The 15,840-nt window shown below is 47.4% G+C and overlaps 1 protein-coding gene across 1 annotated transcript; it reads left to right on the top strand.

Moving 5' to 3' along the window:
- Nucleotides 1-3,380: 3,380 nt before the first annotated feature.
- Nucleotides 3,381-10,129, top strand: hpdl (4-hydroxyphenylpyruvate dioxygenase-like). The gene is made up of 6 exons (XM_066665243.1): nucleotides 3,381-3,918; nucleotides 5,789-5,937; nucleotides 6,937-7,103; nucleotides 7,215-7,366; nucleotides 7,823-7,944; nucleotides 8,672-10,129. The coding sequence occupies exons 1-6, from the start codon at nucleotides 3,412-3,414 to the stop codon at nucleotides 8,871-8,873; spliced, it is 1,299 nt and encodes a 432-aa protein (XP_066521340.1). The 5' UTR covers nucleotides 3,381-3,411; the 3' UTR covers nucleotides 8,874-10,129.
- The last annotated feature ends 5,711 nt before the right edge of the window (nucleotides 10,130-15,840 follow it).

Raw genomic sequence — 15,840 nt, forward strand, 5'->3', positions numbered from 1 at the left:
CATCTGACTACAGAGAGAGAGAGAGAGAGAGAGAGAGAGAGAGAGAGAGAGAGAGAGAGAGAGAGAGAGAGAGAGAGAGAGAGAGAGAGAGGGGGGGGGGGTGATAGAGTGATAGATAGATAGATAGGTATGAACCCACCTGACTGAGATTTTAGCAGGGTTTTATTAATCCAATGTGAAATGTAATATTATTTATGGCTCTATAACATTTCAGCTGCTCTGGATTTCATGCTTTTCTCAGTCAACATTTGTGTCACTTTTGCCATCACATAAACATCAGGATAGCTGCAGATAGTGTCACTGCCAGACAACCAGGTGTGTGTGTGTGTGAGTGACTGGGTGAGTGTGTGTGTGTGTGTGATGACCTGTGATAGAGTTGTGCTCTCTCATTCATTTCTTACTACGATGAAAATGTAACAGAAAATGAATGAATGTAAAATGAAAGAATGAATGAATATCACAGATAAGCTGCCCTTTGTCAAAGTGTTTAGTCTCTCGTTTCTAAAGTTATTAAAGGTGGATTTTAGCGATGTTCCGCCAGCTCGACTGTTTTGATGCTATGACGGCTCTAATGTTAAAGCTGCAGTGTGTAACTGTGTAGAGAGCAGCAAGTGTGAGGTTGTTTTAGAATTTTACAAATTTTCAAACAGATAGTATATAAACAGACCACCATCATTTCTGCACTACTTCCAAAGGCGCTCGTCTAAAACACATGAGAGCTAGAGCACTGCCGGACTACAGCTGGAGGAGTCCCCAAGAGAGTGTGTGTGGGAGAGGAGTGTAGCATGTCATTTTCTACTTCTGTCTTTTTAGTTCTTTCTTTGTTGGTAGCAGCAGTTTGTAACAAGGCTCTGACGTTTTTGTACAGCTAGCTCACTCTGTGTGTGCAGAGCCATGTAAAGGGCCCCACGTGTGTGTAAATTAATCAATATGCAGACAGCAGAGCACCTGAGCCTAGGTGTTAAAGGCAGGTAAACATGCAGGTGGGCCATTCTGCCACAGATAATGATTGATTTTCTTTTTAGGTATGGATGTATATTTGGGGAAAAACCCCTGAGCACCTGTGGAATTTCATTCATTCATTGTCTGTGACCCTTATCCAGTTCAGGGTCGCGGTGGGTCCGGAGTCTACCTGGAATCATTGGGCGCAAGGAGGGAACACACCCTGAAGGGGGCACCAGTCCTACACAGGGTAAAGAAGTAGATACACATATTTTAAGTTAAATTAATGTATCTTTAAACATATTATACATGTTTACAGAAAGAGGAGGATCTGGAAAGTTGTTTAGCAGTATGCTATTAAAAGAATGCACATAATTTATCAATGTAAAGGAATTACGCCTCAGTATGTGTCACACACACAGTGTGAGAGAATAGTGATGATTGTTTGATATAAAATTATGAAAAGCTTTAGAGCATATTATGAATGAAGTTATATAATAATATGCATGTTTACAAATTGTAAGGTATTAAACACCAGAGTCTTTTATTGTGAAAAATAAACATCCAGTTGCCATGGGGATCAGCTTACTAGTATTGCTGTCTTCACACTGCTCATGTAGGGCTCAACGTAGCCATAGATCAGCGCTTAGCTCACAATGTTATGAATAATTCAGATGAAACGAGCTACAGTGTGTGATCTAAAACCTATCATGAATATGTAAATACGCCCGGATTTGAGGCCTCCCATTGGCGAAAACCTTAAGAAGCGTGTAAAAATCTCATATTTGGTCATGTTATCACAACAAAATTTTACGTGTTAACATGCTAATTTTTAATAACGTGTTAACGCACATGTGTAAACACGTTTAGAGCCCAATGGCGTTCCATAGTACTTGTGTGTGCGGAATTGGACTTGGGAAGCTGTAAATGTGAAGTTGTATTTGTGGGAGAGGAAAACAATCTTCATGTTTGCAACTCCTGAAGAGATGTGCTCTGTGACTTTCAAATTTACTAAAACACACTTGTGACTGTTTTCTACAGCTACAACTTCCACTATCACAGGTGCCCAGGGGTTTTGCCCCAAAGGCATATGATCCTCTGTAGTTAAGATCACGTCATTTGTATTATTGACTGCGTGGGTTTCCTCCAGGTGACTGTCTGTGAGGAGTGTGGTGTGTTCTCCCTGTGTCTGCGTGGGTTTCCTCCGGGTGACTGTCTGTGAGGAGTGTGGTGTGTTCTCCCTGTGTCTGCGTGGGTTTCCTCCGGGTGCTCCAGTTTCCTCCCACAGTCCAAAAACACACGTTGTTAGGTGGATTGGCGACTCAAAAGTGTCTGTAGGTGTGAGTGAATGTGTGAATGTGTGTCTGTGTTGCCCTGTGAAGGACTGGCGCCCCCTCCAGGGTGTATTCCCGCCTTGCGCCCAATGATTCCAGGAAGGCTCTGGACCCACCGCGACCCTGAACTGGATAAGGGTTACAGATAATGAATGAATGAATGAATGAATGAATGAATAAAACAACAACAACAACAAAGCTTCTAATACAGACGACAAATGTCAAGTTTTAGGTTCTGATTATAATAAGTTTAGACTGCAGCAGTCTGGTTCCAATCAGAACTCCGGCAGCTGACTGGAATTATACAGCTGAGAGGAGTTTACACATCTAAAGTACAGCAAAAAACATAGAAGCCAAGCCTCTCTCTCTCTCTCTCTCTCTCTCTCTCTCTCTCTAAAATCCCCTTTATCAATCACTGCAAACCACATTAATCACCAGAAAAAAGGCTACATACAAATGTTACTGTCACGTCCAATTTGTATGTCTTCGGAGAGGACTTATCCACTCTTTACACTACACTACTTTATAGCAGTGGTTCCCAAAATGGGGCGGTGCACGCCCTGGGTGAGACAGACCTGTTACTACATATAGAGCCAGTCTCCTTCCTGGCTGTTCCGCGCCCATTTCTGAGAGTCACCCCCACCCTGCTATATTCTGCACCCCTGAGACTGAGAACAGTCCACCGACCAAAAACATCCAGCCGACAGCGTCCTGTGTCACTGATGAAGGACTAGAGGACGAGCGACACACACTGTGCAGCGACAGATGAGCTACTGTCTCTGACTTTACATCTACAAGGTGGACCAACGAGGGAGGAGTGTCTCACAGAGTGGACAGAGAGTGGACACAGGGTTTAAAAACTCCAGCAGCACTGCTGTGTCTGATCCACTCTACACCAGCACAACACACACTAACACACCACCACCACGTCAGTGTCACTGCAGCGCTGAGAATGGGTAAACTGTGGCTAACAAAGTATGCAGAGCAACAGATGGACTACCTCTGTAACTGTGGAACCACGGATTTCTCCTGAACATGTTTTATGACTGTGTCAGGATTTGAGTTTTAAGATGACATCAGAGCTCTTGACCCCGCCCCCTCCGCTCCGTCTCTTCCTCCTCCTACGTCACCGGTAATGGCCGCGCGCGTGAGTCGGCTCCATCACATCTCACTGCACGTGCGTGATGCGGTCCGAGTGGCGCGCACGCTCGCCTCGCGATTCCGCTTCGCGCCGGTGGGCGCGCGCCTGGCGGCGGGGGGCTCGCGGCAGTTCGCGCTGCGCAGGGGTGCCGCCGTGTTCGTCGTGAACGAGCGGCAGGACGCGCGCGCCGGAACTTGCCCGGTGACCTACGGTCGTGACACCGACCCCGTCCATAGGGACGACTGTCTGTACGACGTGCGCCCGCCCTACCCGGTGGACAGCGCGTGCAACGTCTGCTTTGAGGTGGAGGACGTCGAAGGCTCGTGCGCGCGCCTCCGCGACCGCGGCTGCGACGTCCTCGTGCCTCCGACGGAGGTGCGCGACCCCGACGGCAGCGTCACGTACTCCGTGGTGAGGTCCGTGGTGGGGAACGTGCGGCACACGCTGCTGGACCTCAGTCGGTATCAGGGCGGATTCCTACCCGGCTTCCAGCGCGTGGAGGTAAGGCTTTATGCCAGCTGTAGGGGCATTGCTGTGAGAGTTTGATGGTGTTCAGCCACATAAACATCAGTGAGGTCAAGGTCTGGTGGTAGAGGGTTAGATCTGGATCACAGTATCATTCAAACACATCCCGGAGAGACTGAATGGAGCTCCAGCACTCCGGAGAACACCGTTCCACCGTTCCTCTGCTCCACAGCCCAGTTCTGGGGACTTTAGTCCCCTCTGACCCATCAACTCATTAATCAATCAATCAGATTTTATTCTTATAGCGTTTGGTCGACAGCGGAGAGCACACTTTCATTTTGAGCAGCATCTTGTTTAATTTTATATTTTGTTATGAACTTTATACACACTGTCTCCACCATGGGTGCATTGACCAGTTCGCTAAGGTGTCTACAAACTTCTGGCCCTATTTTCAGTAGTTGGCGACTCCCTCTGGTCATCAATCAAACCCCTACACTGTCAGAAAAACTGTCACCCTCAAGGATGCATCTTCAGCTGGTGCAGCCGTTGCACTATGGCACCCAAGATGCTTATTTAAATCTAAAGTTCCACCTTAAATGTTGCACTATGGCATCTAAGATGCTTATTTAAATCTAAAGTTCCACCTTAAATGTTGCACTATGGCATCTAAGATGCTTATTTAAATCTAAAGTTCCACCTTAAATGTTGCACTATGGCATCTAAGATGCTTATTTAAATCTAAAGTTCCACCTTAAATGTTGCAGTATGGCATCCAAGATGCTTATTTAAATCTAAAGTTCCACCTTAAATGTTGCACTATGGCATCTAAGATGCTTATTTAAATCTAAAGTTCCACCTTAAATGTTGCACTATGGCATCTAAGATGCTTATTTAAATCTAAAGTTCCACCTTAAATGTTGCACTATGGCATCTAAGATGCTTATTTAAATCTAAAGTTCCACCTTAAATGTTGCACTATGGCATCTAAGATGCTTATTTAAATCTAAAGTTCCACCTTAAAAGGTGCAGCCGTTGCATCCTAGAGCTGTTGCACAGTGTTTTAAGGCCAATTTATGCTTCTGCGTCAAACCTATTCCGTAGCCTGATGCACGCCAGCAGTGTAACTACACATTGTGTCGACTCTGACCCCAACAACGGTGACTGGCTCACAGTGGAACAGATCGAGCTGAGGAGCCCAGAAATATAAACTCCTCTCCTCCACACTACAGAGACTGCAGACCGCAGCACATTCATGGCGGTAGATTTCCTCGGACAGTGGTTTGTGCGTCACAGTGCGAATTAAAACTGGAACAAGGGACAAATAGGGACGCTTACAGAGGGAAAAAATAGAAAAAAACTTGCTATGAGGAGCGGGAACATGCTGCCGCTGTATGTGCTTCATTCCTGGAACTGCATGTAAACTATGCTCTGTCCCAAATAGAGCCCAACTCCCAAAATACTGCACTTTACACATTTATAGAACACTGCAGTGCAATGCACAAGTATAAACACTCACATCGGCCTCTACGCTTATCTGTGGGATCGACCCAGACGGGCTATTCTTTACTCTCCATTTGTATCAGTGAGCCTTTGGCATCCATGACCCGGTCGTTGGTCTTCAGTTGACCTTCCTCTGACCACTTTGGCCAGGTCTTATCTACTACACACCGGGAACAACCCACCAGACCTGCTGTTTTAGAGCTGCCCTGAACAGAACATTTTGACAACATCAGCGTGGCCATTCACACACTGCCTGATGTAACACCCCGACCCAAGACAGGGGGCTGTGTCACCAGGGTTCTTCACATGGTCTGTCAGTGGTTTTAATCTTGTGGCTGATCTGTGAGCATCAGGAAAAGGGAAAAAAAACAGGATTTATTTTGTGGCGTGTGCTGACCACCCTTAGGTTGATGATGATGGTGGTGGTGATCTCAACTCTCAGTGTCCGGTCACACACTTCGACCACGTGACCTTCGCCTGCCCCAGACGCAGCACCGCTGAAGTAATGACGTGGTACGAGGAGAACTTCGGCTTCCAGAGGTTCTTCATTGGCAGGTAACGACGAACACTGTAAACACTAGACCAGGTTCACGTTTTCACACTGGACTAAATGAAATAGCTGGAGTTGTTTGTTTGAATACATTTAAAGGTGATGCATTCCCCCTCGTCTCCACAGTGGAACATAGTTCTGTTTCTTAATGAAGCGTCTGTGACCTGCTTTGGTCCGAACCCCACGAGCCCCACAGCAGTGTTCTCCCCCTGTGTAAACAGCCCTGTTCAGAACGCCCGCTTTCAGCACCTGTTCCTTTAAATGATAATGAGCCGCTCGCTGTTCACCCCGACCCCGAGCGCACAGCAGTGAGGAGCGAGGAGCAGAAGCTCTGGTTTTTAGCCGTTTTCACTCTGTTCTCTTTCTTCTCCGTTTTTACTCAGTGCTCTTATTTCTCCGCGCTCGTTGTGTCCGTTGTGCTGAGTTTAACCTCGTCTTTGCGCTCTCACATAAACACGGGTCCAGCGCTGTGATTGGACAGACTCAGACAAAGGGGCGTGGCCTTTCTAAAGTCTCTGCACTTGACGTCAGAAGCGGAGCAGAATCAGAACGTCTCGTTTTATCCCGTGTTTTCTGACTTAGGCAGCGTACAGTGAACTGACTGGGTGGGTCTTGTTTCACAGTGTGTGGGTTGGTGGGCTCCAGATCCCCACATTAATGTGAACATACACTGAACAGAGCCGGTATGTGTAGTTGGGAGTTTTGGGAGTTGCTCAGAGCTTTGAAGCGTGCAGTGTGAGTGGTCATCCACACGCCGCGGTCCTGAAACTGCAGCGTCTGCTCGGCTTAACGCAGTCGCATCCTTTTAGAGCTGTAATCTGCAATCACCAGCTCATTACAGCTCTTCTCCTGCCCCTCAGCTCTTGCGCTGTTATCTAGTCTTTTAACGTTATAGTCATCATTATCGTGAATGTTTTGAGAGGACAGTATTGTGAACCCAGTGGCAGGGACCCGAGTGTGTCCTTACACCCCTCTGAGACGTGTGTGTGTGTCTTTGTACGCAGTAACGAAGACGTGGAGGAGGGTTACGTGTTGAACGAGGATGGAATGGGCCTGCGGCTGACCGCTATGGAGTACTGGAAATGCAGTGAGACTGGACTTAAAATCCCTCTTAAAGGCAGGAAGGAGCCGGACTGTAAATTCGTGGTTGCAGAGTCTCTACCGGAGCAGGGTATGTTCCAGCTGTGGTCCATGAGTCCTGCTGCTGTTTAATAAATGTTTTTTTTCTGAAATCAATTATTGTGTGTCATGATTATTTACATTGATCTTATCCCTGTATCAGGCAGTAACCAGGTGGACACCTTCCTGGAGCAGCACCGAGGTCCCGGCATCCAGCACGTCGGCCTCTTCACTCAGGACATCGTGTCCACAGCTCAAACCATGGCCAGAGCCGGGGTGGAGTTTTTCTCTCCTCCTCCAACCTACTACACTGAGGTATCTCCATCATCTTTATTCATCAGTGATACATACTCAAAAGCTTCTGTTTCAGATTTACCGTTCCACCTTAAATGGTGCAGTTGTGCCAGTCTGGTGTCTAAGCTTATTTTGATTTGCCATTCCACCTTAAATAATGAATACACTACATTCTTGTGCCTATATATATATGTCATTGCATTCTAGCATTTAAGCTTCTTATTCGGATTTACCGTCCCACCTTAAATTGAGCAGCTGTTACAATGTGGCAGCACTGTTTATTTGAAATCACCGTTCTACCTTAAATGATGTTACATTCCAGTGCTTAAGCGTCTTTATTCTAATTTACCATTCCACCTTAAAAGGTGAAGCCATTATTTTGTGGCACATAGGCTTCGTGATCAAATTTACTGTTCCACCTTAAATAGTACATCTGTTACCTTCTTGAGGGCGGTACCACTTTTTCCTCTCTGGCAGGTGGGGAAGCAGCAGGAGATTTTGGAGGTGGGGCATGATCCAAAGGAGATGATGCAGCATGGCATCCTATTGGACACTGACTTGCGTAACCATGGAGACCACTCGAGCTCGCCCAGTGGAAGGTAGGGCTGATGTTACGTTCACAATAAACATTATTAAGATTCAAAAACAGCCCAGGGGTTTGACAGTGGACTTGGTGACCTTAGGCTCCTCTCCTCGACAATGTCCAAACACTCGCTGTCCATCCTTGGAACCCCACAGGACCCCCACAGAGCAGGTGTGATGTGGTGGTGGATCATTCTCAGCGCTGCAGTGACACTGACGTGGTGGTGGTGTGTTAGTGTGTGTTTTGCTGGTGTAGAGTGGATCAGACACAGCAGTGCTGCTGGAGTTTTTAAACCCGGTGTCCACTCTCTGTCCACTCTGTGAGACACTCCTCCCTCGTTGGTCCACCTTGTAGATGTAGAGTCAGAGACAGTAGCTCATCTGTCGCTGCACAGTGTGTGTCGCTCGTCCTCTAGTCCTTCATCAGTGACACAGCACGCTGTCGGCTGGATGTTTTCGGTCGGTGGACTGTTCTCAGTCCAGACACTGAGGGGTTCAAAAACTCCAGCAGCACTGCTGTGTCTGATCCACTCTACACCAGCACAACACACACTAACACACCACCACCACGTCAGTGTCACTGCAGCGCTGAGAATGATCCACAACCACATCACACCTGCTCTGTGGGGGTCACAAGGTGGTCATAACGTTACGGCTGGACGCTGTGTGTCTTAAACGTATTTGACTGAAGTAGAACAGCTGTCTGGATGATCCTGGACGTCTGATGGTGATGTGTTTGGACAGGTACCTGCTCCAGGTGTTCACTAAGCCCATCTTCTCAGAGGACACATTCTTCTTGGAGCTGATCGAGCGCAGAGGGGCGACCGGGTTCGGCGAGGGGAACATCCGCGCCCTCTGGAGATCCGTCCAGAACTATATGGAGAAGGAGGAGCGAGAACACAGGCGGGAGTCTGAGGTTAAATCCAAGCACACGAGACAACACTGAAGACTGGTCAGACGGCCTTAGAGCTTAGTACACACTCCGAACAGACCGATGTATTCATCTGTGAAGACTTTGACTATTTATAAACACTGGCACTGTACTGAATGTTTGTAACAGAATGTAATGAAATTGTTTGTTTCCTGTTTGTTCAGCTGCTGTGTTTTTGTTTGGTTCAATGATCCATTGTGAGGAATATTAAAATCAACAGTTTGTTTGATGTGACGCTTTGATTCATTCTCCCTTCACCCGGGTGAATTTTCCCAGCCATGGATTTAAAAGATGTTTCTAATTTGATGGTTTTTAGAAAGGTACGGAGAGTGTCTCTGCCACACAGCTGCAGTGTCTCGGGTCCTGGATCCTCCTGGAGTGTGGTGTGTTCTCCCTGTGTCTGCGTGGGTTTCCTCCGGGTGACTGTCTGTGAGGAGTGTGGTGTGTTCTCCCTGTGTCTGTGTGGGTTTCCTCCGGGTGACTGTCTGTGAGGAGTGTGGTGTGTTCTCTCTGTGTCTGCGTGGGTTTCCTCCGGGTGACTGTCTGTGAGGAGTGTGGTGTGTTCTCCCTGTGTCTGCGTGGGTTTCCTCCGGGTGACTGTCTGTGAGGAGTGTGGTGTGTTCTCCCTGTGTCTGCGTGGGTTTCCTCCGAGTGACTGTGTGTGAGGAGTGTGTTGTGTTCTCTCTGTGTCTGCGTGGGTTTCCTCCGGGTGACTGTCTGTGAGGAGTGTGGTGTGTTCTCCCTGTGTCTGCATGGGTTTCCTCCGAGTGACTGTGTGTGAGGAGTGTGTTGTGTTCTCTCTGTGTCTGCGTGGGTTTCCTCCGGGTGACTGTCTGTGAGGAGTGTGGTGTGTTCTCTCTGTGTCTGCGTGGGTTTCCTCCGGGTGACTGTGAGGAGTGTGGTGTGTTCTCCCTGTGTCTGCATGGGTTTCCTCCGAGTGACTGTCTGTGAGGAGTGTGGTGTGTTCTCTCTGTGTCTGCGTGGGTTTCCTCCGGGTGACTGTCTGTGAGGAGTGTGGTGTGTTCTCTCTGTGTCTGTGTGGGTTTCCTCCGGTTGCTCTGGTTTCCTACTACAATCTTTCATAGGTGGACTGGCCATGTGTGAGTGATTGATATGAGTGTGTGAAAGTTTCCACAGGTGTGTGTGTGAGAGGGGGACTGGGTGTGTATGTGACATCATCTACATGTGTGTGAGCAGGTGAATGTGTGATATTTTCCATATGTGTGAATATGTAAATGACTACGATGTTAAAGGCAAATAAAACATATAAATATCATTGCTGTCCAGTTAAAAACATGTGTGTGTGTTTAGTTTATTACTTTATTTGAACACAGCAGCCGTCCTTCACACTGTGTAAAAAATTCCATGAAGAACGGACCAATAGAAACGCTCCAAAGTTACTCTGAATTCAATCTTTTTACATTGACATCCACTGAAAGTGAAGAGGGTTTTTCTCCTGTAAGGTTACTATTTTGGTTAATAATTGGGGGCAGCTGTAGCCTTGAGGTTAGAGAAGGACGCTTGAGGCCGGAGGGTCACTGGTTCAATCCCCGGGTCACAGCCCTCTGCTCCGGTTGTGTGTGTGTGTGTGTGTGTGTTTACTGCCCCTAGTGTGTGTGACCAGACCTCATCTCTCACTCATTTTAGCCGTTATAGCGCCCTCTGCTGCAGGAGACACTCATTGCAAGTTAAAGCCACAATATTTAAATTATCACTCCCTCTCTATACTCACTATCTATTCTCTCAGCTTCCATTCTACGTACAATCACAGACTGTAGTCCACCTGTTGCTCTGCATACTTTGTTACCCCCCTCTCCCCCTGTTCTTCAGCGCTCAGGACCCCCACAGAGCAGGTGTGATGTGGTGGTGGATCATTCTCAGCGCTGCAGTGACACTGACGCTCACACATTCACCCTGTCACTCACACACACCTGTGAACAGTTTCACACACCCAGTCATTCACACACTCACCTTGTCACTCACACACTCACCCTGTCACTCACACACACCTGTGGACAGTTTCACACACTCACCCAGTCATTCACACACTCACCTTGTCACTCACACACTCACCCTGTCACTCACACACTCACACCTGTGGACAGTTTCACACACTAATCCAGTCACTCACACATTCACCCTGTCACTTATATACACACACACACTTATTGACAGTTTCAAATACTAATCCAGTCACTCACACATACTCACCCTGTCAGTCACACACACCTGTGGACAGTTTCACACACTCACCCAGTCATTCACACACTCACCCAGTCACTCACACACTCACTCAGTCACTCACACACTCACCCTGTCACTCACACACACACACACACCTATGGACAGTTTCACACATTCACCCTGTCACTCACACACTCACCCTGTCACTCACACACACACCTATGGACAGTTTCACACATTCACCCTGTCACTCACACACACACCTATGGACAGTTTCACACATTCACCCTGTCACTCACACACTCACCCTGTCACTCACACACACCTGTGGACAGTTTCACACACTCACCCAGTCATTCATACACTCACCTTGTCACTCACACATTCACCCTGTCACTCACACACTCACCCTGTCACTCACACACACCTGTGGACAGTTTCATACACTCACCTTGTCACTCACACATTCACCCTGTCACTCACACACACCTGTGGACAGTTTCACACACCCAGTCATTCACACACTCACCTTGTCACTCACACACTCACCCTGTCACTCACACACACCTGTGGACAGTTTCACTCACCCAGTCATTCATACACTCACCTTGTCACTCACACATTCACCCTGTCACTCACACACCTGTGGACAGTTTCACACACTCACCCAGTCATTCACACACTCACCTTGTCACTCACACACTCACCCTGTCACTCACACACTCACACCTGTGGACAGTTTCACACACTAATCCAGTCACTCACACATTCACACTGTCACTTATATACACACACACACTTGTTGACAGTTTCAAATACTAATCCAGTCACTCACACATACTCACCCTGTCAGTCACACACACCTGTGGACAGTTTCACACACTCACCCAGTCATTCACACACTCACCCAGTCACTCACACACTCACTCAGTCACTCACACACACACACACACACCTATGGACAGTTTCACACATTCACCCTGTCACTCACACACTCACCCTGTCACTCACACACACACCTATTGACAGTTTCACACATTCACCCTGTCACTCAAACACTCACCCTGTCACTCACACACACCTGTGGACAGTTTCACACACTCACCCAGTCATTCATACACTCACCTTGTCACTCACACATTCACCCTGTCACTCACACACTCACCCTGTCACTCACACACACCTGTGGACAGTTTCATACACTCACCTTGTCACTCACACATTCACCCTGTCACTCACACACACCTGTGGACAGTTTCACACACCCAGTCATTCACACACTCACCTTGTCACTCACACACTCACCCTGTCACTCACACACACCTGTGGACAGTTTCACTCACCCAGTCATTCATACACTCACACATTCACCCTGTCACTCACACACACCTGTGGACAGTTTCACACACTCACCCAGTCATTCACACACTCACCTTGTCACTCACACACTCACCCTGTCACTCACACACTCACACCTGTGGACAGTTTCACACACTAATCCAGTCACTCACACATTCACCCTGTCACTTATATACACACACACACTTGTTGACAGTTTCAAATACTAATCCAGTCACTCACACATACTCACCCTGTCAGTCACACACACCTGTGGACAGTTTCACACACTCACCCAGTCATTCACACACTCACCCAGTCACTCACACACTCACTCAGTCACTCACACACTCACCCTGTCACTCACACACACACACACACCTATGGACAGTTTCACACATTCACCCTGTCACTCACACACTCACCCTGTCACTCACACACACACCTATTGACAGTTTCACACATTCACCCTGTCACTCAAACACTCACCCTGTCACTCACACACACCTGTGGACAGTTTCACACACTCACCCAGTCATTCATACACTCACCTTGTCACTCACACATTCACCCTGTCACTCACACACTCACCCTGTCACTCACACACACCTGTGGACAGTTTCATACACTCACCTTGTCACTCACACATTCACCCTGTCACTCACACACACCTGTGGACAGTTTCACACACCCAGTCATTCACACACTCACCTTGTCACTCACACACTCACCCTGTCACTCACACACACCTGTGGACAGTTTCACTCACCCAGTCATTCATACACTCACACATTCACCCTGTCACTCACACACACCTGTGGACAGTTTCACACACTCACCCAGTCATTCACACACTCACCTTGTCACTCACACACTCACCCTGTCACTCACACACTCACACCTGTGGACAGTTTCACACACTAATCCAGTCACTCACACATTCACCCTGTCACTTATATACACACACACACTTGTTGACAGTTTCAAATACTAATCCAGTCACTCACACATACTCACCTTGTCAGTCACACACATCTGTGGACAGTTTCACACACTCACCCAGTCATTCACACACTCACCCAGTCATTCACACAATCACCCAGTCACTCACACACTCACTCAGTCACTCACACACTCACCCTGTCACTCACACACACCTGTGGACAGTGTCACTCCACATACCAGCAGCTGTGTTTGGACAGTGGGCGTAAACCAGGACATCTTGGCTTTTAACATTTTATTTATTTACACATTTATTTTAAATAACATTCATTATTAGTTGTGCTTTTTTTGTGTCAAAACCTACCACTCCCAAATCTAAATATGCAAATTAATCAGCAAAACCAGCCCATTTTGAATGTGTTCATTGTGGTGTCACAAAAGCCACAACACACCGCACTTTATATATTTACAGTCCAAATATCGGGGCAGCCAATAAGAACAGAGGTCATTTACATAATCAACACCTAAAGGGATGTAAATGGTCCTGATAAAGGAGGTGTGAACGTGTGGGAAAACGATCAAATACAACACAAACGGGGTATGTGCCCTTTAACTGATCTGCTACTGAAGTGTAGGGGTTGCAGTACTAAGCTGTGGCCACTAGGTGGTGGTAAACCAGCGGTGTAGTTTCTCTGAGAGGTTCTCTGCTTCTCGCCGCGTGCGTGCGCTTTCTCTCAGGTTCGTGGAGCAGAGTGAGTGGAATTTTCCAAAGAATCTGTCAACCGCAAATCATCAGCTTTACACCCACTGAACCGAACACTGCGCAGCCGCACAACCGCGTTCACAACACTGCGGCGTGATCAATGATCAGGGTCAATAAATGTGCTTTGGACACACACATGGATGTTTACACACTTTAAATATAGAATCAGACAGATGTCTTAGGAGACATAAGTCACAAGATGCAAAAAAACCCAAAAGTTATTTACTCTATATTTTCACTTTAGTGGTTTATCTCCAGCGCCATGTCCTTTCAGACCCATGCTGTTGAACTGTCTTCTCACAGTGGACAAATCTGAAGTGAGATCAGAGCTGGACGTTCCGCTCCCTCTCACTGTTTATGTTAGAGCCCAAAGACGAGGTCAAACGCAGCAAAACAGACACAACAACTGAAAGAGGACAGAACTGTTTATTAGACGTCTGACTTATAAGGAACCGTTGCTAAATGGGAAAAAATATCCCTTGCTCTCTGCATGTTCACATTAACACACAGAGGATCTGAAGTCCACCTGCTCACACACTGTGAAACAAGACCACGCAGTCAGGTTTCTGTGTGCTGCACAAGTCAGAGAACAGAGTGAAAACGGCTAAAAACCAGAGCTTCTGCTCCTCGCTCCTCACTGCTGTGCGCTCGGGGTCGGGGTGAACAGCGAGCGGCTCATTATCATTTAAAGGAACAGGTGCTGAGAGCGGGCGTTCTGAACAGGGGCTGTTTACACAGGGGGAGAACACTGCAGCTCACGGCAGGTCACAGACTAATTATAATAACTAATTTACTTCCCGTCCTCTCAGAGACGCTCCTTTAAAAGCTTTGACTGGATCTGAAATAAATGAAGGGTATCCGGCTCCTCACCATGTGATCTGGTCTCTATTGAACAGTGTATTGAATGTCTCTTGGTCTTTGGCCAGACGTGACCTCAGCAGGACCGCTGTGTACGTGACCTGTTTCCTGATACTGCTACGATATAAGGCTCTGGCTAACCGACTTATCCACGAGTCAGTTAGGTCCGATGTCAGGGTGAGACAGGGCTTGTGATAGTCTTAGTGCCATCAGCATGCTCTCCCAAACCTTCTCACCCATTCTGACCGCTGGAAGTCAGACGAGTGATGTCATAACCACCTGTCACTGGGGCTTGGGTTTCTTAAATAAATAGAAATTAACAAAAAAATAAGATATAATAATAATAATAAGAAGAAAAACCAATACGCACTGTGTGCTTGAACCCTGAATATATAATGTCCAGTGAATTGCATGAATGATATGCCACTGCAATAAAACCAGATGCAGTTAGACAGCTAGAAAATGACATGTTTCCCACTGACAAATGAACCCCCAGCTGATATCATCACTGTCCCAGAAAACCCAGCACAAACCCCATGTAGCTACAAAGCTGACAGAGCGTCAGAGGCAGTTTATAGGAGGTGGGGACGATCAGGAGGTCAGAAGTGACCATGGGGGCAGATTTTGACAGACGTCGGGGTCGCACTCCAAGTGTATTCCAGGAAATGACCTCTGAATGAACTGAGTCATGTGAGTCATGACTTCACACACAGGGGACAGCACCTTTTACTCAGTAGTGTCCCCTACACTGCTCTCAGCTTTTGGGAGCCACTCAGACCAGAGGAACAGCGCCCCCTGTTGGGCCAACCACCACTCGATTTAGTCAGTGTCACGCTACAGGTTTGTGTCACCACTGATGCTAGTTGGAATTAACCTTTCCTAGATATTTATAAACGT

Source organism: Hoplias malabaricus, chromosome 3, assembly GCF_029633855.1.
Source record: "Hoplias malabaricus isolate fHopMal1 chromosome 3, fHopMal1.hap1, whole genome shotgun sequence".
Lineage (NCBI taxonomy): Eukaryota > Metazoa > Chordata > Actinopteri > Characiformes > Erythrinidae > Hoplias > Hoplias malabaricus.